General features: G+C 40.1%; 2 protein-coding genes across 2 annotated transcripts in view; one reads left to right on the forward strand and one right to left on the reverse strand.

Annotated features, from left to right (window-relative positions):
• Window positions 1–1,179: 1,179 nt before the first annotated feature.
• LOC131591731 (ADP-sugar pyrophosphatase-like) lies at window positions 1,180–13,039 on the reverse strand. Its single transcript, XM_058862726.1, has 10 exons — window positions 12,930–13,039; window positions 8,335–8,424; window positions 6,286–6,353; window positions 5,427–5,479; window positions 4,675–4,782; window positions 4,024–4,119; window positions 2,983–3,084; window positions 2,577–2,585; window positions 1,804–1,857; window positions 1,180–1,540 (listed from the first exon to the last, which is right to left on the reverse strand). The coding sequence occupies exons 2-10, from the start codon at window positions 8,395–8,397 to the stop codon at window positions 1,431–1,433; spliced, it is 663 nt and encodes a 220-aa protein (XP_058718709.1). The 5' UTR covers window positions 8,398–8,424; window positions 12,930–13,039; the 3' UTR covers window positions 1,180–1,430.
• A 30-nt stretch (window positions 13,040–13,069) lies between these two features.
• Window positions 13,070–23,536, forward strand: part of LOC131591730 (cell division cycle protein 123 homolog) — a 31,648-nt gene continuing 21,181 nt past the window's right edge. The window contains exons 1-6 of the mRNA XM_058862725.1: window positions 13,070–13,230; window positions 15,128–15,199; window positions 17,062–17,116; window positions 17,868–17,900; window positions 20,329–20,424; window positions 21,164–21,270. Coding sequence (XP_058718708.1) covers window positions 13,157–13,230; window positions 15,128–15,199; window positions 17,062–17,116; window positions 17,868–17,900; window positions 20,329–20,424; window positions 21,164–21,270 — 437 coding nt within the window. The 5' untranslated portion in view covers window positions 13,070–13,156. The remainder of the gene's footprint in view (window positions 13,231–15,127; window positions 15,200–17,061; window positions 17,117–17,867; window positions 17,901–20,328; window positions 20,425–21,163; window positions 21,271–23,536) is intronic.

Below are 23,536 nucleotides of genomic sequence, written 5' to 3' on the forward strand. Positions count from 1 at the left end.
CTCTACTGTAATCATTTTTTCCCTTTGATGTGACATTTCTTCTGTCTTCTCTCACTCTTAACTTGAAATTAACTTTGTGTTGTTTCTGAAGGTAAGAAACTGTGAAGCAATTTTCTGTTTCAGAAAGTCTCCCTAATTACACACACTCATCCTCATCTATTTCAGAGGCAAGACTGATTTTGATGTGTGTTTATTAAAACTCTCAGATTGTGACCTTTCAGCAGTGGTGGCTGTTTACATAATTAGTAGCAGCCCACTGTGTGCAGATGCACTGAAGGTTTATTAGATTTATTATTTATTATTTATTTATAGCAGTGATTTGACTGAGTGAAGGTGCAGCCCTGGTACACACAGGTGTCCTCGGGAGAGAGAAGATTGCAAGGCTGTGCCCTCTCAGGGCCCATAAGTGACCTCATACCTTCAGCAGGATCCCCTGGCTGGGCCTGCACAGTTCTGGTTTGAACTGGTGGATGGTGGTGCCATAATCATTATTTTAGACCAAACAAACCAGTTGTCTCTTTCTGCATAGTTTATTTAGTGCAGGGAGAAGGAAACATCATGCCTAAATCATAACAGGAAGTTCTTTAAGTTGTCATTTCAATTACTTCAACCAGAGTATTCACATAGTGGTCCTGTGCTGCTGCCCCTATTCCTCTCAGAGAAATTACTACTTAATAGGATATTCTACAATTCTATGATTTTTGATTTGGAAGGGACCCACAAGACTCATTGAGTCCAGCTCCTGGCCTTGTGCAGGACATCCCAAGAATCCCACCATGTGCCCCAAGAGTGTTGTCCAAACACAGCTTGAACTGTCAGGCTCAGTGCTGTGGCCACTTCCCTGAGGAGCCTGGTCCAGTGCCCAGCCACCCTCTGGGTGAAGAACCTTTTCCCAATCTCCAACTTAAACTGCCCCTGGTACAGCTTCAGGCCGTTCCCTTGGCTCCTATCACTGGTCACTAGAGAGAAGAAATCAGTGCCAGCCCCTCTGCTGCCCATCATAAAGAAGCTGCACACCACCATGAGCTCTCCCCTCTCCAGGTGTTAGGAGTTGACTGAGTGCTGTGAGAGACCTGCGCTCTTCTGCCTCTGCCTCCTTTGGAACCTTGGTCTTACAGCACCAACCATGCTTACCTAAGCATCTTTCCTAGACTGAACTGTAAATGCAGAGAGGAATCTAGTTAGAAATGAGCCATTCTGAAAATCAAACAGTATTTTTATTATTGATATTCTGTCAAGGCTTGATAGAGCAGCTCAAAGAAATGCTTTATGTCAGTTACATAATTCCAAATAAAAATACCAGAATCATTACTACAAACACTTTTTTTTTTTTGCTGCAAGTAAAGCAAAGGACCTTGATTACAAGAAGACTTGTACTTCTAAGCCATCCAACTTGGGCAATTTCAAATTAAATTCCTCATTGTCCAGTTCTAGAACTTCATAAAAGGAACTTGGAGCGGTTTTTCTGCTGCACGCTTCAGAGCCAAAGCATAAGTATAAACCCTGGCATCTACTGCCAGATGTTCCTCTGCGGCTAGTTCTGAAAATAAAAGAAAAAAATTGAGATGCTGTTAAAACCTCACCTTTATAGAAATGTAAGTGCTTGCTAAAATGAAGATAGGTAGCATTCCAGACACTGCAAACTCCTCCTGCTTTTACTAACTCTCCTACCTGGCCAGGTGTCTCATGGCTTTTTGCTTAACATACAGTATTCTAGGGTGAGAAATGACACGAGAAGCTCTGAGAAAAGAAGGGATTCCTGAAGCTCATGTTAGTGCATTTAATGTGTCAGAAAGCTCTTACCATCAATTCTTTGCAGTAGGTCATTCTTTGGAAGTGAAACAACTTCCACAAATTCTAGGAGAGAAGAAAAAGGTTTACACATCCTTAAGTTAGTGAACTGTAGAGAAATTTACCTCTGTTTTCTGTTTCTTGCAATTTAGAAGGGGAAAGAAACTGACTTTCTGAATGCTGATCACCATCCAAAAGTTGTGAGCTTTCATATATCAAAAAAGGTCGATTAAATGGGGGAAGGCAGTGACTAGGCTCACTAAAAAACATGTTTGGCAGAAAGGAGCTGAAAAAACAGTTGGGAAAAATTATAGTTATGAAGGATAAGAATCCCAAAAAAGGAAACCTCCCTTTCAAGAATGAAAATACACTGTTGAAGAAAACTTGTTTGGCTTCTCCTGGTACAGGAATGAATTGGAGATGCATTTCAAGACCAAACCATGTCAAAGGGTTTGTTCAAGATAAATTTATGCTGGCTTACCCCTCCCCTGTCTCTCCGAATTACTTGTCCTTAGGGCTTGACCTACAGCTTTTGGGGGGTCAGTAATTTGTATTTCCTGAAATACTGGTCCTATAAGTACAATACTGGGAAGGACAATTGACGCAATAATACCCAGGAATTTGCATCTAGGCCAAATTCAACGTCAGGCACGTTTGATTAGGGTCAGGAGATTACCGAAGCACAAATAAAAACCAGTTGTAACTGACTTTTTCTAAGTAAAACTTGCCATACGAAGAATCACGGCTGACCTTATTGTCAATGAGATCACAGTCACATTACGTACCTCCATCATCTGCAAGTGAAAAAAGTAGTGAGTTAAGGGGTTGAAATACACTAGAATTTACATTTTAAAAGCATTTGGTGGCTGACTGACTGTGAGTGACACTGCAGTTACTTTCAGATTGAAGCTACAACTGAGAGCAGTGTCTAGGTTCACAAGTTGGTCCTCACTGAAATTTGGCACAGAAAAGTTTTGTTCTGAGTGTGCCAACAGCTGACACTTCACATCTGGGCTTCCCCAGTGAATTCAGCAGAGACACTCTGCTCATCTAGACTGCAGGATGTGATTGGAAGAATGTGCAGTATTCAAATCAGCTGGGACAAAAGAGATGCAGTGGTGGGGTTAATTGTCTTAAACTCACTGTTTTGCTATCTTCTCCAAATTTTCAAGTAAATGGTATAAAACTCACCAAGGTTTTGCTTAGGTCTTGTGTTCTCAGCCTCATCTCCATTAATGATGACGCTCACGATGTGTGTTGTGCTGTTTGACATTCCTGGGTCCAAGCACAGAGCTGCCAACAAGCACATGGAGAGGTTCATTTTTCAGAGCAGGAGTCAGGCACCTTGACATTTTAACAAAAGCTTTCACAGAAATGTATCTGATACACGAGGAGAGTATATATTTGGCAGACATTTGTGCTGTAAGAATAGCGAAAACTTTGTCTTCACATATTCTTGGAAGTAATGCTCCTGTAACTCTCAGCTCTTTTACATATCCCTGGTAAGACTTGTTTTCCCATCCAAATTTACTTTTCATTCCATAGATTAAAGATTTACTGTAAACTATCCCTTATAGACTTCCTTAGTCTGTTGGAGTCTATTTTTGCCATCACCTGTCTCCAACCTCTCCCAATCCCCAGCATGCAGCTGTACCCAATAAGACAAGACTCAACTGCAATGACATTTCCTCAAAATCCTAAGTTGCCTCACCTACCTTCTCAAGTTTGATTTATGATCCTCATTTTGCCTTCATTTTATCTTATGTAGGAAGCATAGGATTGGAACAATCATGTTCCAAAGGATCTCTGAATTTACTCCAATTACTCTCCTTTCCAGCTGGAGAACCTGATCTGAGTCACCTCCCCACGGCTGACAGAAAGGTGACCTCTGCATCATGCAGCTCTTTTTTTCTAAGTTCATGGAAGTCCAGCAATTTAGACCTTTACACTAAAATGCAAAATCACAGCTTGAATAATTGGGTTTTGTGTAAAGGATCTTAATTTATAGCAATTTCCTCCCTACAGACATCAAACTTACTTCAGACAGAAGTTCAGCAACTGATTCACATCAAGGACCAAAGTTTCACTTTTACAGACATGAGATGCTACCCTGCTAATCTGCATAGGCTTGGCTGCTTGGATTTTCCCTTTGGCTTAGAGCATTTCAGACATTTAGAGTAGCCATCAAGACAGAATTATCTTTGGTGGGAAAAAATAAAAAAAAGCAAAGACCTGGAGTACATTCAATGACTTCCCCCTTGTACCCAGTTTCTTCCTTCAGCTCTCGAAGAGCAGCATTTTCTGCTGACTCGTTCTCCTCAATGAGGCCTGGGAGATACATAATACACAAAAACAATTAATAGCTTCCCACTTAACTGCAATATCCATCCTAAGATCTAATCAAGCTTTATGGAAGTGGGGAAACATCCTCACTACTCTGTCCTTACAGAGGGATAAGTGTTAGGAAGGATTCCAGTCCCTGGATTCATTATGCTGCTGCCCACATCCTTAACCAATTATCTACAAAATCATGCTGCCTTCCCCAAAAATGGAGTTAATATTCTCATGAGGGAAAGAAGCCAAATGCTTCGACTGTTAGAGAAAGGAGAAGTGGAGGGAATTTTCTCCAATCTGCTAAAACAAGCTTATTTTTTTTTTTGCATTATCAAACATTCCTATTTTGGAATAGCACATGGAGCTTGGCACGGTTTTCCAGTTAGAGCTTCATTAAGATCACAGAATCAACTAAGTTGGAAAAGACCTTGGAGATCAAGTCTAACATATAAAATACATAGCCTATAAAATACGTAAAGATTGACACTCTAAGCACATCTAAACACACGGAACCATTTGTGACTCATCCCAATGTTTCAGCCACTTTACCTGCAGGAAATTCCAAGCAGTAGCCATTGATTGGGGGCCTGAACTGTTTCACCAGGACAACGCAGTCATAGTGCAGGGTTCTCTGTAGCACTGCTATCACTGCTACACCTACCACAGTCATGGGAGACACAAGGACATGGAATGTGAGTGTAGCAGAAAGTGAGACTTTTAGTGGCAGATCTGGAAAGGAACCCACACACTGCTACTCTAAGCATTAAATGTTTAGATGCCTGCTCCAGAATCCTGAAAGAATTTAAGCTCTTTATATCATGCTTGGTTAGAGATCTTCAAAGCTCCCCAGCAAGCCAGAGGCACACATACCAAGCAAGACTGAGCCTCAGGGAAGGGCTCTCCTGCCTACAGAAATTGCTTGAAAGCCTGTGTAGGGAGCTCTTTACTACACTCTTCATGTCTAAATCACATCCCAAAGAGCCCCCTGGCCCCTAACACCAGACCCAATCACCAGTTTGTGGGCTACTCTGTCTCAGGGCACCCCTGATATCTTTGGAAGTGCTCCATCATTTTAAAGTGAACACCATGATCTTGGGAAAGCACTCCCATCAGTAAGGTTCTGATTCTTCAGCACTCAAATTAGCATTTCACCAGCTTAGGGGTATAGCCAGCTCTGCCAAGCCACCTGTTCCGCATCCTCATTAATTCAGAAACAAATCAGCTCAGAATCTGCATTGTCAGCTTATCAAAAGGATTTTCACAGGAAAAAAATGCAAACAGGAAAAGCCACCAATTCTTACCATCAGCTGTAACTCCCTTTTTGTTGCCAGTACGCTTTACAGTTTCCCAAGTTCTAATTAAACAGAGAAAAGAAAAAATGAATACATAAATCATGTTCTACCCTTGCTACTTTCATTTAAAGCAAAATTTACCATCACACATTGAGGTCTTGTAAGAAGCAGCAGGACATAGGCAGCCCCTGTCATACACTGTCACTATAAAATGTCAATAGCAAGGTTTTCTTTTGCCTACTTAAGGTGGGAGAGAGAAAATAGTTTAGTTACACAAAAGTTCCAATCTTGCCAATTTTAAGAGGATACTCTACTGATGAACTGGGAGGCACTAGAGAAAGCAATCAGTACAGAATTTAACACATTTAGGGGAGGGAACTAAAGCCATGTTGCAACACCTACATAAACACAAAAAGAGTACATAAGTACTCTTTAAGAGTACTTATCATTTGAGAAATGATAACATGCAAGAGAACATTAATTTGTCAATAATATGCAAGATCCAGCACCACCAGCAGGGAAAAAGGAACCCATAATGAAGAACCAGAAAAGCCACAGGATGGACTCTCTGATGGCCACAGAGCAGTTGCACAGCTAGAACTTGCTTCTGTGTAGCATCTTTCCAAATAACTGGAAATGCTACATAATCCAGGTTCAGTGTGCCCAAGAGGATTTAGGAGTCAAATTCAATCTCAGTACTTGCACATCTGCTGGAGTAAGATTCTCTTCTGAGCAACAGGAACTCTGAAGGAACCTCACAATGAATAGCTCTCATCTTGTGTGGAGTGGTGTGCTTGTAATGCTCATGCTCTCTAGCCTGTGGCCAGTCTGTACAACTGGGAATCTGGAATACCTGAGGGGCATTTACCTGGTTTTCCCAAATGGATCAGTGTAAGTTGTTTCTGCAAGCTTCAACCATTGTCTTTCTACGATTACCTAAAATAAAGAATTCTTTGTTAAATACATTATAAAATGAATCCTAAAGAAATGGGAGAAACAACATAACTATTTTTAGGTTATTTTGAAGACAAATTTCAGCATCACAACACATGTAGGAATGTGCAACAGCATTCCTGTTGCTAATACAGAAAAAAAAATACTCTAAATTCTTGAATATAAAAAAAAATAACCCAAAGACACTAGCTTTTCTTAACATGAGTTTTATAACCAAATTTTGATTAATTCAGTGGTATTTTATTTACTGCAAAGTCCTCATTTTTAGTAGGATTTTGCAAGGGTAATATATCAGCTGCAAAAGGGTCTCTGGGCTCCACAGACTTTGGCTGCACTGGTGCCCACGAGTGCTCCCTTAGCAGAGAGCACAGCCCAAAAGCTGAGCATGCAAGACTGAAAACCAAACTACCCTGAAAGCTTTCTTGCCCTGATCCCAGACTGCAGCCTTGTGTAACTGCTGTTTTCTGCAGTTGTGAGTGACACACCTGCCCCTTTAGGATTCTGTGAGCTGCTGAGTGAGTGTCCAGCATTAACACTATGACCAAATGTTTTTTTCTGGGCTAAATGAGTTTATTTTCCCTATGATGTTTCCTCATCTTCTATGTAATTCACTTAAAAGAGAAAAATCCCTAGATATTAGCCTAGCAGTTTGCTTCTTTTACTGTAACTTGTTTTAAAAGGAGTTATTTGTCTATTACTTTGATGGGCAAAAAACATCTGCTTTTAACAGCCTGAATGTGCCTTCCCAGAAAAAAGAAGAATGAAGTAAGATCAGCTCCCACTTTCATGGAAGATACTCCAGCATCAGGCCACACTGTTAGTGCACAGTTACAGAACCACTTCTGATATAAGAGCCACTGGCAGAAAGAGGGTAAACACTTCTCTGTATTAAGCCCACAAAATGATTGAAAAAAGTAAATAGCTTAAAATATGTAGGATCTAATTACAAATTTCCAGTGATACCAAAGAGAACATTGTTTTAAAAGAGAGTAAGTAAGAAACATTACAAAAAAAAAGCAAACAACAAACCAAAGAAAAGCATGAGAAACCTATAAAAAACCAAACCAAAAGAGGATAAAATGAAAATGCTGCCTGCAAGAAACCCAGCTCTTAATAGAAAACCCAAAAAGATTACAAAAATTCAATCCTTTTTGCTTGTGAAATATTCATATTAAAAAAATGTCCAAGAGAAAAGACATAATGCAAACAAATCTCTTCTCTCCTTGTGCCTTGAAACCTGAAGAAATTACACAAGCATGTTCAGTCCATGGAGAACAAATAAAAGAAACCACCTTTGTGTTATAACAAGAGCAGGATGCTGCCAAACCTGCTTTAACACCAACAATTAACTTTTAGGAGTTCACTTAAAAAGGAACAGAAACAAATACAGGAAGTTTAGAGTGAAAGTGCTTCTAATAAGAATGAAGTATCTCCAGAAACCTTTCCTAGGACTGAAATTATTCTTACTACTTCCTTACTGATGTCTTTGAAGCAGCAATTCTCTAAACTCAAATCCTTTCAGGAAACACAAAACATGGTACAATCCTAAATGTTAAAGCAACCCTTGGTTCACCACCTTAAAGAAACAGAAAACTGTTTGAAAGAGAAAAATGTTGCTGAGTTTCATAATCCAGCAATTTGTAACGTCTCTCAGAGATACCAGCATTATTTCTGAACATTGAAAAACCTCCTGAGGAGACAATACAAGAAACAGATGCAAAATCTAAAAAGAGAAGCAGCTTAAAATAATGCAACACTCGAGATTTCTCTCTCATTGATAATTTGTATAATTCTTTCAATAAAGAGGAATGTCACATCTTTTAAACTCTCTGTCAATCAGGAAGAAGTGTTTTGTCTATTGAATAGGTTTTTATGAACATACAACCTCTCTAGGATTTGTACGCTGCACTCAAAAATAATTGTTACTTAACAACAAAAAGTGTCAAACCCAAGCATGCTGTACCTCTTCCTTAAGGACGAATTGTTTAGCTGTTTTTGCAACTTCTGTGGATGTCTCAGCTGCCATTTTCAGGAATGTCAGGTTTTTCCCCTCCTGTGCAAAGTCCAGATATATATGAAACAAAATCAATATTTGCTTTCAGCGTAAAGTTAAAAGGTTCATTTCTGCACTGTAAATTAACAAATATGGCTTGTTGGAGAAAGTCAGGGACGTGTGATTGCAAGTTCAATTCATGTTTTCAGCTCCACCCAGTGATTTCGGAGTCAAATAATTCAAAGGAGAAATGTACATTTGGATCAAATCCCTGACTTACATAAATTGAATAGTCCTATCAGCTGTCAGGTAGCTCTACCGGCTGAAGATACTTTTCTTAACTATTCAAGTGTCAGACACACATACAGACAATTGATCCATTTCAAATTGCTTCATTCTGATCTGGGTGAAATGCTCTGTCAGCAGTGTATGGTCAACAGGACTGTGCACTCCACTGTGAAAGTACAAAAAAACCCTTATACCAAGAGGACTTCAGTGATAAAAACTGTCTATTATTAAAAATCAGAACTAGAACCTATCTCCATCTTACATCACAAATAAACACGTAAATTACTCAATCCTTCCACTAAAAATCAAGGTCAAAAAACTACATGTGTGTTGCAAGTCTGTGCAGCACGTGGGGCTGGTGTGATCATGGCATGTCAGTCTCTTACTGGGAATGATGTGCCCGACACCATGCAAAAGACAGCATTTTCATTAAAAAATGCCCAAAGCAAGGCTTTGCACCTGCAGCTCAATGCCTCAGCCTGCATCCCCAGGAAAGTGAGATTATGCACTCCCTCCATCCAGTTCCAGACTAAAGACACAGCAGACAGCAGAAAACACAAATGTATTAGAGACTGGCCCTGTGTCACTGTGGGACTACAGGGCACTTTCAGTACAGAAACTTCTACCAGGGAACCCTCTCTGATATATTAACTTCATACTGAAGTCCTGAAAATCATCATGAACCATAAGCAAAAGCCAGTGAAAAGAAACAAATCAGGTTAAACACCAGGAGAGATGAGATATCTTAAAGATCTTAATCATCCATAGCATTGATGGTAATAAACTTTCCACAAAGTAAATAAGAATCTTTCCATGACTTCAGCTATGGATTAATAACCTGTGTGGTCTCCCGCAATGGACGGTACCAAAGTTCATGAAAACCTTCTCTGACACACCCAAATTTAGCACTTTAATTTTTTTACTTTATCCTTTTATGGTAGCATCTGTTGCACACTTGTGAAACATGGAAGAGCAACAATCAGCTTTCTTACATAGCAGACTGACATTTACTTGCAGTAAGTAATTAAAAGGAACGGGTAGGACTAAATATTTCTGGTTTTTAGCACAAGTAAAACTGAAGTACATGAAACCATTTCCTTGGTCTGTACACATGGCAGGCTCTTTCTCAAGTCTTAAGAAAGTGTTTTTGGATGAAGTAGGTCATAAAGGTCAAATGTGCAGATTGGTTTTATGTAACATAAGTCTTGAAACGAAAACCTGACTTGTTAAACCAAATTCTGTTCCTTCAAAAATATGTTCTATAATATTCTCTTATAGCAATGAAGCTACTTTTCAAAACCACATAGTTTTATTTTCTACCTCACCACTATTTGTATGGAAATCTGTTCAGCTGCTTATGTTCCAGTTTCTATCCACTTCAGTTCAGTCAGCTGTTCCAATGTTTGGAACTTCCTTCCCTTAGAACTGAAGAGTTTTAGCTGGACAATGGCCATGGTCTCATGCTGTGACTCTCAAGTACAAGATCAAGCTTTCCAGCAAACATATGCAAAAGAAGCACAGCCCAGGAGAAACAGTCAAAGGAGGCTCTGTGTGATGTCTTTAAAAACACAAAAACCTTACATACCCAGCTACAGCAAATTCACCTCCTACACTGGAAAGAACTATAGCCTTTCGCATTTTCAATATAAATCTATCAAAGGAGTAGAGAGTAAATCATAGCCTTGCTAAAGTTGTCTTTGGATTGGGCTAAGTCTTCCTCTTTTACTCTCCCCTCACAGGAAATCCTGTTCCATTGATCACTCTAATCCTTCTCCACAATTATCACTGTATCTTTCTCAAACATGGGTTACCACAGTTGTATCATGAAAAAAAAATACGAGAACCTCATTTCATGGTAGAACCTGTTTCCAAAACAGCTGTCTCTCTCCTGAGAGATTCAGCAGTGACTTGCTACTTAAAACAACAACAAAAATACAGTTTCAGTGGTTTGAATTATCACTAAAACCTAAAATGGGTAAACACCTCAAAGAGAGGGGAATGCTGATCTATCCCAGCTTCTGTAGTTTGGGTCTCCTCCACAAGTGGGTGCAGTAACTCTACATATAGTGACATTTTTAAAAGCTCCACCAAAACAGTATTTTTGTCCAGATTCAGTTGGCGGTATAGAAGTGAGAATTTCTGCTGTTAGAAAGCTGAAATACTGTTTGGTTAAATGAAGGCTGCAATTCTGGCATCTCACATTAGTCATGCTGTCAAGGATGGCAACATCTCTTGTTCATAAACAAAATTAGCTGCAACTGAAAATTAAATTTAACACTAAAATGTGTTAAATGTGAGGTTTCTAAAGGCCTATTTAGCTTTCAGATCGTGCCTTGTCTTGCAGTTCTTCTCTGTCATAAAATTCCCTCTGCCTATAAATATGAGTTCATTTGAGTTAAAAATTCAATGCAGCTGATACAGCAGCCTGGGAACCTGGCTACCTGACTTAGGATTACGTGAGCTCTAAGAATACAGATTTTTAATAGTTATAAATGCAATCTTAAGAATATGTCAAAGTGCCCATATTTATCAACTGCCTTAATATGAATCAACAGCACTCAAATTATCACCTATGCAGAAAAATAAATGTTTTCTACTTTGACTGGTAGTTTTTGTGCCCAGAGTACTGTTGGCAAATCATGCTACTCCTTTCATTTATTTCAAACTGGGGTCAAATTCTGTTGTGAAAAAGCCATGCCATTTATAAAACATGTAACTTTATTCCTATTGCTTATTCCTTTATTGAGTGGCTTCCTTTCAAGGCAGCATCCAGCCATTCTACAGCTTCCAAAATCCTTCCCAGCAGTTAAAATCTTAAGCCAACCGAGGTCTCTGAATCAGTTCAAGACAGAAGATACCAGAACTACAGAGAGAGAAGTCAAGATACCAGAACTATACTTCAATATTAATACTTAGACAGATGGAGTAGCTTTCCTAAATCACTTTTCAGAAGACATTCTTTGATCCAAATACACATTCCAGCTGAGACCAACTAGATTTAATGGAAGCTCAGCAATGGGAGGGGGTCCCATGGCAAACGCAAGGTCAAGGTCAAACAAAATACAAATTTTCTCATAAAGAATGTGCAAAAGACACACTGGCAACATTTTATACACGATTTAACTAACAGCACCCTGAGATACCTTGGCTGAAGATAAACATCATTAAAAACTCCGATGGCACTTTAAAGTTGTTACTGGCACTTTTGTGCTATGATTCTAGAAATAAAATCAATTAAGTAGCAATTAAGTTGAGGGGAGGGAGAAAAGTAGGGGGAGAATGTTCCAATTTTATCATGGTATCTGGAAGCATGGACAACCCACCGAGTGCCAAGTAAAACATGGACAAGCAACAGCAAACAAGGATTATCTCGCACAAGCAGAAGAGGGTTAGAGGCAGTTCCATGGTGTTATCAAACTTCCCAACAGCTGAGGTGTCACACAGCTGGGAGAGAGACATCCCCAAACTGCAGATGTGAGAGCACAGGAGGAAACATCGCATGGAAACAATGCCATGCAGGGGACACAAAGGCACAGACACAGCAGCTGAACCGCGGGGCTTAAAAACGCCCCATACTACTCTGTTAAAGCTTGACTTGGGACTGAACAAAGTGAAAGAGTGGTTGACAAAAAAAAACACGACCTGACAATGTGTGCTCACAGCCCAGAAAGCCAAAGGTGTCCTGGGCTACATTCAAAGATTCTGCTCCTTTCCCCTGCCCTTGTGAGAGCCCAGCTGGAGCACTGTGCAGTTCTGTGTCCCCAGCACAACAAGGACATGGAACTATTGCAGCAAGTCCAGAGGAGGCCACGAAGTTGGTAAGGGGATTGGAACACCTGCCCTACAAAGACAGCCTGACAAAATTGGAGAAGGTTGTGTGGAGACCGCAGAGCACCTTCCAGTAGCTGAAGGAGCTAAAGGGAAGCTGGACACGGCCTATTCATCAGAACTGTAGTGACAGAACAAGGAGTAATGGGTGCAAATTGAAAGAGGGGAAATTTAGGTGAGATATTAGGAAGAAATCCTTTACTGTGAGGGTGGTGAGACACCGGAACAGATTGCCCTGTGAACTGTGGTTGCGAGGTCGGATAAAGTCTTGAGCAACCCGGTCTCATGGGAGGTGTCCATACCTATGGCAGGGGGTGACTGGAACTGGATAATCTTTAAGGTCCCTTCCAACCCCTTAATATCCTATGAGACTATGAAACAGCTCCATGCAGGGTACACGCAGGCACAGGGAGGACAGCAGAACCTAAAAGGAAAACACGTTACTCAGCTATTCCTTGGCTCGGGGCAGGGCAGAGCGAAGGCAGCGTGCGGGACGCTCCGGGGCGCGGCCGCCGAGCGGGGCCGGCACCGGGCAGCGCTGAGGCGGCGGGGGCGGGGCCGGGCCCTGTGCGCCGGCGATGGCGCCGGGCGGCGCCCGGAGCTGCGCGGGAGGTTCCGGGCGGAGCGGGAGCTTCCGGGAGCGGCCGGGCTGAGGAGGAGGAGGAGGAAGAGGAGGATGAAGAAGGAGCAGGTGGCGCACTGCCAGTTCTCCGTGTGGTACCCGCTCTTCAAGGCCGTCACCATCCGCAGGTGTGGGCGGTGAGGGGCGGCGGGGGCTGGGAGAGGCGGTGCGGGGTGAGGAGAAGTGTGCGGCCGGCTGGGAGCGGGCGGGAGGAGTGTGGGGCGAGGGAGAGTATCCTGCCGCTCCCCTCAGCCCTGGTCAGGCTCACCTGGAGTGCTGTGTCCGGTTCTGGGCTCCTCAGAGCAGGAGGGACATGGAGCTCGTGAAACGGATCTAGTGCAGGGCTGTGAGCATGATTAAGGGACTGGAAAAGCTGAGGGAGCTGGGCCTGTCCAGCCTCGAGAATTACAGAATGGTTTGGGTTAGGAGGTGCCTTAAAGATCATCTGGTTCTAATCCCTTGCCGCGGGTAAGGACACCTTCCTCTAGACCAGGCTGCTCCAAGATCCTTCCAACCGGCCTTGGGCTCCTCCAAGGATGGGGCAGCCACAGCTTCTCTGGGCAACCTGTGTCAGGGCCTCACCATCCTCACAAGAAAGAATTTCTTCCTAATATCTATCTAAGCAGACTTTCTCAATTTGAACTCATTACCCCATGTGCTATCACTACACGCTCTTGTAAATAGTCTTGCTCCATTTTCCTGCAAGTTCCCTTCAGGTACTGGAAGGAAAAAGAGATGACTGAGAGGGGACTACATTAATGCATGAAAATATCTAAAGAAGAGGTGCCAAAGGATGGGCCAGGCTCTGCTTGGTGGTGCCCAGAAATAGAAGGCAGCAAGCAGAAACTGATGCCCAGGATCTTCCACCTGAACATGAGGAAGATCTTCAGTCCTGTGCAGTGACTGAGCACTGGAACAGATTGTCCAGGGAGGCTGTGGAGTCTCCCTCACGGGAGATATTCCAGAACTCTCTGGACACAGCCGTGTGCCATGTGCTATGGGATGGCCCTGCTTGAGCAGGGAGGTCAGAGCAGATGAGCCACTGTGGACCCTTCCAACCAGACCAGTGCTGGGATTCTGTGGGGCTGGGCTGGGGTGAAAATGAACTTGTGTTTGGGCAGGGTTGGGTGAGATAGAGGGGACCTTTGTGGGACAAAGCTGGGGTGGAGGTGGTGGAGGATTGATTGGGCCATTAGCTGCAGTCCCAGGAGCTGGGACTACATGCCAAGGGAGTGTTTTGGGAAGCCCTGGGACAGGCCAAGTACCTCTGTGTTCCCTGCTCTCCTGGTGGGACTCCATGCTGAGCATCAGAAGATATCTATGCTGTTCCTATTATCTACATCGTGCTAGCCAAACTGCTGTTCCTACTTGCCTACTTAAACTGTGACTGAATAGATCCAACCCAAGTGGCCAGCTTGGTGTTTCTTTGTATTTCTGGAAATTGTAGGAAATTCTGCAGTTTGTACCAAGCTGCTGCAGGTCATGACGTAGTTACAAGAGCTACCAGTAGTTCAGGAAAGTCGAGATAGCTGCCCTGTTGGGTCAAAAAGTGCTGACATCATGCTTTTAGTAATCAAAGCATTTGATCATTTATCTTTCTTAGTGTTTAACACAGGCTTATTTTTGGTAAGTTTAGTGATAGCCCTGTATTTTTGGAACATGAAGATGGCATAGGCAAATTTTGATTTGGATTTCAGAAGGCAAATCTTTAGTTTGAGCAACATGTTGTCTCCTCACAAGCTGCACACAATTTTATTTGGAATTTCTTAGAGCTTTGAAGGAGTGGGGCATTTTTGTGTATTTAATTTAAAATTTTTGTCCTGTGCTTTCCTGGAGGGAAAATGGTCATTGCTTTTTTGGGTGAGGGATAAGATGGGCAAAAGAGAATTTTCTTCCATAATGTTAGAGGATAAAACAGTATTGTTGAGGTATGTGCTATGAAAAAAACAAATTATTTTGTTCCACTAGGATTTTATTATAACAAGTAATAGTAAGGTATTAAAGGGATTTTCACGTTTCTTCCAGTGTTATACTTCCCCTGCCAGAGAATGTGAAAGAATATTTGCTGGATGATGGAACACTGGTGGTTTCTGGAAGGTAAAATGTGTTTTCTCCCCAGCTTCCAAGTATTAATGCCATTTCATATTCACAGCACCATTTTATATATACATATTGTATTGAGCATAGTAAGTTTTTAAATTTGACTAGTGTGACTGCAGTGAACCTCACACTGTGTGAGCATGTGAATGGGCTGACTGTTAGTACAGCTGGATTTGCTGGTGCCTGAAGGAGATCCTAAAATCCATGAACTACAATTCATTCTAGACAAAGTGGACACAATCCTTTTACTTTTTTTTTCCACTTTTTTAATCCTTTTTACTTTTTTTCTTTGGGGAGTGCACCAATCTGGGATGCTCAGCTGCTGATTTGCAGTTGGTTCTTTGGATCTGTCTGGCTCCATTTCAGAGGCTTGACCTGTCCCATGCCAATCCAGGGATGAAGTGACATTACTTGAGCTTAATTCTCAATAAAATAAGCTATATACTAACCCAATAAGCAGTAACATTTTATATAATCATTTGCATATGGGTAATCCATATGTATCACAAAGCTCAATGTCCTGTATGTACACCCATGCCAGGATTTTGGATGGAGAGGAATGAAGTAGATAGATAGCAGGAACAGCTGGTAAGAACAAAGGCCTTGCTCTTTGTTTCTGCATAGGATCTCACTGTGTGGTTTCCTTGTGGAATGGTTGCTGCATGCATTTTGTTAATGATCAAACTCAGAAATCAGTCCTCACTCCATGATTCTTTAACTGGTAGTTGGCCCCTTGCAGAGCAGCCAGTGAGGCTGTGAGTGAAAGGGAGTTTGGTCTGATTTATCAGGTATCAATTTATATAAAAATTGAAGATCTTTAAATGCATTGTAAAGATAAAAGGGTTTAATTTTTAGTTTCTAAATTATTTTTCTTATTAAAGGGTATCCAGAAAATTAGAATCATTTATTAAATAGTTTTGGATCAGAAGTAGTATTGTCACCTCCTTCTGCAGAATTGTGCAATTTATTGAGCAGCAGCTGTTTATTTTAATAAGCCTTCAGAAAAGCTGAGATTGAGGGTTTGCCTTAACACCTGTGTTCTACAATTTTACTGTATTCAGTGGTGTAATGGACAGCTGTATGATTGACTTAAATTACATTTTTAAGATGTTTGCAGTTAAAATTCCTTTTAGAAATTGTATTTTCTCCGAGTTGAATTTTCTTAGCTATAAGTGAATGCTATCTTGCAGGCAAGGCCAAGATAACCTTCAGTGAACCCCTACCTGGCCTGTAGATCTCAAAAACTGGATTGATGATTTAATCCCTATGAAAGTGCATTGAGGGACTGCAGAGACTCAGGTTGTCTAAGAATTTACTTTTGGCAGGGATGTACATTTGACTTTGCCCTGTTTACTACACTCTCCACTCTCAATGGGATCTTCTTTTGTCTGTACGCTGAGTGTGAGGACATTTTCTTTTCAGAGCCAGAAATTCACAGGTCAACATTTGAAACTCAAGGTTTATGAATTTTTGCTTGGAAAGGGAGTATGGAGGCAAAGCGTAATTTAAATTTAACTTACTTTAAAAAAAAAAAAAAAGTTCAATTTGTGTTTGCATCAGAGTACAGTAAGTTGGAAAAGAATCATTAACAGGGTATTGAAAAGCTTCAGTTATGGTGTTTTAGAGCAAGAACTGATCTGCTAATTTGAAAGAAGCAAAGTGTTCAGGGTAGGACCTAGGCCTAATGCCTAGGTCAATTTTCAGCACTGGCTTCTCTGATTTTTCCCTGTCAGGGTTTTGAGGTTTAATCTTATGAAAACATGTTGACATCAAGAGCTGAAAATGCTGTGTAGATGTAATGGCCATGGTCAAGTCAAACTCCAGTGCTTAATTTTTTTCCTGTTAATTTTTTGTTTCAGAGAAGATCCGCCAAGTCATGCTCAGGAGGGGAGTGATGATGCAGAGGAGATACAGGTCAGTGTAAAATGAAAATTAATGTCAAGTCTCTTGAGAAAAATATTAATGTAGAACTTTTCCTTCATGATTTATAGGTGCAGAGAGTCTTTCACAGAAATAATTATCATGAGGTAGTTGCCATGAAGTCAGGGAAAGTTTAAAATATATCTGTGCTCTCTCACAGAAGACTTTTTATTTTCATTTATTGATAACTGCATTTGTAATAACGAATGTTACAATTGAACTTAATGCTGTTTCATGCCGTGAAAAATTAGGAGTACATTTGGAGTGGTTACTTCAAGAAACAATAAAAGTTTCTGAGGCCATAATAACTCAGAAGGTCATTCTAGAAGGGAAACACTGAAAAATGTAAGTACAAGGTGACAGAAGGTACAACAAGGAGATGGAAGAGAAATAAAAGTGAAACCAATGGATCATGGGTCTAAGGATGGAAGTGCTAGAGCTGGAGACAAGCTGTCAATAGGGAAGACTGAGTTCTGTAATGTCCATCTTTCTGATATAAATCACGTTTGAAATATATACAGGTATCCTTTTATCAATACTTTAGAGCAATACTTCTGCTGAATATACAGTGTTTTTCCTGTCTTACTTTACAGCCAAAATAATTGCAGGATGGTGATGTTATGCTATCTGGGGCAGTGATTTGATCTACATGTTGTAAGAGGCTGCATGAATTCTGAAGTTCTTACAGATTATAAAGGATGGCTCAGGAAAGTGGTAACCTTTGGTTTGTTCTTATTTTGAGCAGTGGTCGGATGACGAGAACACTACAACACTTAAGGTAAGGTCCAGTAAAAGCCCAATGTGGGTTTGTCAGCAGTCTCCTTTCTGCAGCCTTTTATACAAACTTGTTGCTGGTTAGAGATCTCTTGCTGTATTTAATGTTTTTCAGACCATTTTAGATGGATGGCAGTGTGGTGTCTGTAACTTCAAAAAAGTTTTGCTGGCTTTATTTTATTTAATAAAATAAAACGCTTTTCTTCATCCCCGACAATCACACACTTGTTAGACTCTAGGAAATAAACTGCAGTACAGCTCTAAATATAGCTGTCTTTAATTTTCACCACTTTGAGTATCTCCAAACTATTTAATCAGAATGGATGCAGAAGAAAGCCCCTGCAGCTCAATCTTCACAGCTCTTCTCTTGGTGTGCCATTATTTCTTCTAAGTACATCTCTCTCTGTCATTTCTTTTTTCTTTTCCTGTCTTTATGGTCTCCTTGCACATGGCATCAAGATCATAGTGGATGTAAACCAGGCTTTCTTGATCTTTTTCTTATATCTTTTTTTAAAAATTTGCTGTTGCCCTGTCACTGTCAGAGTTAAAATCCTTAAGGCACTTGTCTGCCATCAATGCTGTGACTTCAGTCCTTTTATCCCTAATGTTCATCAGGGTGTGGAATTGCTCATGTTGGATTAGGTGCCATATAATCACAACCCTGCTTTGAGTGGTGCTTCTGCTAGCGCAGAATTTATAGCCTGGAGTTCAAAACTAATACATTTCAAATTTGTGCACACTGATTAGTCTTCAGTTCAAATATTTAACCTTTGAAAACCGAGATTCCTTAAATGTAAATTATTTAAAACAAGGATTTTAGGATCCATCATGTGGTTCGGAAAGCTCATGGTAATGATGCTAAATAAGTAATACCAGAATTTTGAATTAGGTTCTGTTATAATGTAGGACACAATAAGGAAATACATAATTAAGAAGTATTTACCTGTCAGAAGAGCACAGGGCAAATGACTCTAGTGTATCCAGGTAAGTGTACAGCTTCCTCATGAGGGAAGTGGAGGGGCAGAAAATTCTGCTTTTGGAGTAACTTGCATTAATGGTTACAAAGCCAGGCATTCAAAATTTAGGAAATGATGGAATCCAGCTTGTTTATGCAGTTGTAGAACTTTCCTCTTGTGTGTATATTTATTCCCTTGTGTTAATCAAATGGCATGTAGGTAACATTTTCCCAAGGAGGCTTCGTATGTGCTGATATTACATATATAGTAGGACTTCTGATTCCTGTCAAAACAAGAGAAGTTTGGATCAGAATGCAGTGGATGAAGAGTTTTACTTCTTGCAGGAACAGTTTCTAGAATCAACTGAAAGTCTAAATATAAAATTAGAGAAGTGGTTTTTTTTTCAGTTTTCCAAGTGTAGTTTCCCATGGAGACTAGGTAATGTATGAAGGAAAGGTTCAGAATGCTTGAAGTTCAGTCTAGGTCACTGCACTAAAATGTGAGAAGGTTTTTTTAAGTGTTTGCATTTGGGGAAGCTGCAGTGAGAAGATGCCAGAATGTATGAATTTTTTTATTCACTTGTATGGCTCTGAGGATTTTATTGTTTAAGAGGCATCAATTAGCTTTAACCTAGAAGTTACTTTTGAATTGAGTTTAAAAATAGGCAGAAATAGTGTTCCTATATACTTCTTGATATAAATCCTGTTACATGAAAAATCTTTGAGATATGCTTCAAACCCTTTATAATGTTTTAAAGGTCAGCAACCTGGTTTTTTTTTTACTGTAGCACCACATTCAGGGTAAAGTTTGGAGCAACCTGAAGAGTTGGGGTTTTTTTTTACCTCAATCTTACATTTTCAGTGTTCTTTACAAGGCAAGGTTTTCTAGTCCAACCTTTGCAGTTTGTCCTCTATTTTGAGTCAATGTATTTTTAAGCAGCTACTTTAAGACCTAATTTAAAAGGTGATTAGTTAAAATATTACTAACATTTTATAAAACTAGAGCTTAAATGAGTAGCTGTCACTCAGATTGCCTATGAATTGATAAAGATATGTTTAATTCTTAAATCAGTCTTTAGAAGTTTAAATATTACTGGATCTTACTTGTATATAATAATCTACCATAGGATATAAACCAGCACGTTTATTAGATTTAAGGATTTAAGGTTTGGTTATTTGACTTGTATTTTTGCCAGCTGTTGCAGATTTCATGGTGACTATTACCATGATTTGGATTTTCTCCAGAAGTTCATGATACTTGCTAGTAATGAGAGTTAGATCTGGGAGCATTTTCAGTTTTCTGTGATTGAAAGACTGACGGATTTGATAAAGTGATTTATTTAAGAGATTTTCTTTCATGCTATGTTTCTGGGGTTCATGCTGATTTTGGACTTACTTCTAATTGTATTTAGAAGATGGTTACACTTCACTATTAAATGTCTTGAAATTTGTGGTTTTGCTGTTGTTCCTTGTACAGGCACCAGAATTTCCTGAGTTCACAGCTAAAGTTCAGGAAGCAATAAGTTCCTTGGGTGGAAGTGTTTTTCCTAAACTGAACTGGAGTGCTCCAAGGGTAAGAATGCTGACTTCCAAAACTTCTAACAGATGTTGTCATACAGGATGTTTTGTGTTTGTTTTCTCTCAATGCTTTGGAAAGTAGAAGAGATTGATGGTTCTGATGAAGGAAGAAGCGATACACAAGTTATCAGTGATGGATTTTTTAATCTTAAGTGGGATCCACCACTTCACTGATATCTTGTCTGTCACTAGATGGTGATGGTGCACCTTTAGGGAGGCTGATGCATGTCAGCACTGACTTTCCTATCTAAAACCTATATCCTGGTCACACACATGGTTGTGTGATGGGCAGGCTCTTCTTGTTCAGGATACGAGTTGAAAACTTTACCTGGTACAAAGATAAGTGCTGGAGTTGCAAAAAAAAAGGCAATAAACTTTCTTATACTTAATTTTAGGTGCTTTTAACTATACCGTAAGGATGAGTGCACACAAATATTGTTGTTTAATATTCTCAAGAGACACTGTGTTCAATCAAGCATTCCAAGAAAATTTCTGGAAGCAGTAAGGCAAAAAGTTAATTTTGCAAATGAATTTGCACTGCTTTCATCAGAGTATTCATAAGAAAAACAATAACTATTTTGCCTCTTTTAAACACTAATGAAGTTTTCCTCAAAAGAACAAAAAATACTTTTCTGCATGTATTTCAAACATTGCATAATATTTAGATAAACTTGAAGTTTTCAGTCCCTCCTGCTAGTAAAGATGTATTTCAGGTAATCTCTATGTTTCTTTAGGATGCCTACTGGATAGCAATGAACAGCTCTCTGAAATGCAAAGCTCTCAGTGACATCTTCCTCCTCTTCAAGAGTTCAGACTTCATAACTCGTGACCTCACTCAGCCGTAAGTCGATTTCCAGCAGTTATACACAGCCAGAAAAAAACAAAAACAAACCAGAAAGACATTTAAATAGCACATGCAACCAGTGTTGACGCTATGGACTAAGACCATATTTTTTTGACTACCTTTCCAGGCAAGTCATGTTGTATTCTTGAGATTTTTTGCTTTTCCACCGCTCTTGGTGTTGCTACCCTCCTTATTGGTGCCACTTCTTATGGTAATACAGTGTGACTTGACCATGTCCTTTTCTTGTTTTAAAGCTGTTGAAGTTTGTGTGGCTGCCTGGAAGTTTCTTGAGACTTCTGCTAACATATTTCACATATTTCTAGAGCTTGTTCTGATCACAGGTTCTTGTAGCTCTTGGAACAAATACATTCCAGGTGACTAAGGATAGCAATTATAGGTAAAATTAAAATGATGGTGTGCTTGGGGTTGACTTTTATCTGCTCACATGAAGGGAGTACTTAATTGTATAGGAACAGTTTCCTCCTGTAGTACCTGCATCTCATTGATTTATGTCACTCATTTCTAAAATACAGCATTTTTCTGAAAGAAAATGAGATTACTGGAGTTGATATTTCTGTTACTATGGTTACTTTTTTTTTCCCCCAGACAAGCAGAATTTCAAAGAAAAGGAGCAATCCACGGCTTGCTATCTGAGAGATTATTTTCCAGTAATTATTCACTGCTTATTTACATTACAGGATTTTTTTGAAAACTCAGTCAAATGCAGAGCCATTGTTCTAGATACCTTATAGGGGGTTAGAAGGTATAAGCTTCATGCCAAGTGGCTTATGTCTTGATGAAAATTTTCTTTTTAAAGTGTGAAACCACTTACAGTAATGCTGTGCAACTGCCTTTTTTACTCCTGCAACTCTAACGAGATTCTCTTCCCCCAATTTTTGGTACATGATAAAAAAAGGGGCTGTTGACAGCAAGGCTGGGAGTCCAGTTCTGATGTTGGGTTTTACACCATGCCTAACCTGCAGGAGGTGCTGGGGAAGAGACTGAGGAGGAGGGGAGAGGATATTGGAGTGATAAAATAGTTTGAAAACTATATTGGGCTTGGGAAACAGTTGTGAGGAATGAGAATTCATGATTCTGGAGTCACAGAGAATGAAAGGTATGGGGAAGATGAGAAATCTATAATTCACATGTCTGTGGTGAGTGAATTCTCAGAAGCCTTTGGTGCCTAACCAAGGAGCTGCTTTTCATTGTTTCCCCTTATGAGAGCTGGGGTGTCTGGAGCCATCTCTGGATGACTTGCTCACACTGTTGAGCAGTAAAATTTTTGTCACAATGGCTATCAGGACTGATTCTTGTGGGTCTGAAAAGAACTACACACTTTGCATCATCCCTTTGTGAATGTTAAATAATATGGAGTTTGTATTTACTGTTCTCGTGTATAAAGAGCAAAAAGTACCCAGAGCTCCTTGCAGAATTCCTGTTTGGTTAACTGTTTTCTAGTGAGTCTCGGAGACAAGCAAATGTTCAGCAAATGCCACTTGATTTAGATGTGGCAACTCTGTGTGGTAGAATGAATTGGTTCAACCACCTTCACTGATACTGAAATCAGTGCATTTTCTGTCTAGTTTATTCTTGTATCAGTTCCAGCTCTTCACCTCCTGCAGTCAGCACAGGCTTGGTGGGACAGGCAGTGAAAGCATTTGTGGTGTGAGGTTTCTCAGCATGGCTGTTGACTCGAGCCAGCAGTGATTTCACCTTAAGTTCACACAAGTACAGTAGTGGCTCAGCATCTCATAGCAGGCACATTCCCTTCTCCTGATCCTGCTGTGGAAGAATAATCTCTTATAGAAAGGCAACACCTCAAACTCCACTGCTTCAGTCCATTTAGGCTCCTTTTCCAATATGGAAAGACTACCAGATAGCACAACTATGGTGGTAAATAAGTAAAGCTTATGACATGATTGTGGGAAATCACCTTGGTCTCTGTATATATCTTGTAATTTATGAATATGTCATACTTGATTAAAGCATATATTATTGTCCAGTCTGTGCTTGGTATTTCTGAATTACAAAGTTATTTGTACAGAATGTCCTCAAACAGTGCAATGATTATTGCTAAATCAGAATAGTGGTCGTCCTTAATTATACTATTGATTAGCTGCCAGTTCACTAGTCCTTAGCAAGCAGAAATTAAAAATGTAGCTGGCATAAGAACCTGAAGTGCTGAACAAATGAAAATTACATACATAATGCATCCAAATCCCTTGGAAGGACTACTTGGAGGGAGGAGAAATGCAGTCTA

This window comes from Poecile atricapillus, chromosome W (genome assembly GCF_030490865.1).
Source record: "Poecile atricapillus isolate bPoeAtr1 chromosome W, bPoeAtr1.hap1, whole genome shotgun sequence".
In the NCBI taxonomy this organism is placed as follows: Eukaryota; Metazoa; Chordata; class Aves; order Passeriformes; family Paridae; genus Poecile; species Poecile atricapillus.

Excerpts from the sequence above, each read along its gene's own strand:
- LOC131591731 (XM_058862726.1), bottom strand. The coding sequence starts at position 8,397 with ATGGCAGCTGAGACATCCACAGAAGTTGCAAAAACAGCTAAACAATTC. Across the intron at positions 5,480-6,285 it reads GATCCATTTGGGAAAACCAG|AACTTGGGAAACTGTAAAGC; the intron begins GTAAATGCCCCT and ends CTGTTTAATTAG. Across the intron at positions 1,541-1,803 it reads CCTACTGCAAAGAATTGATG|AACTAGCCGCAGAGGAACAT; the intron begins GTAAGAGCTTTC and ends TTTTATTTTCAG.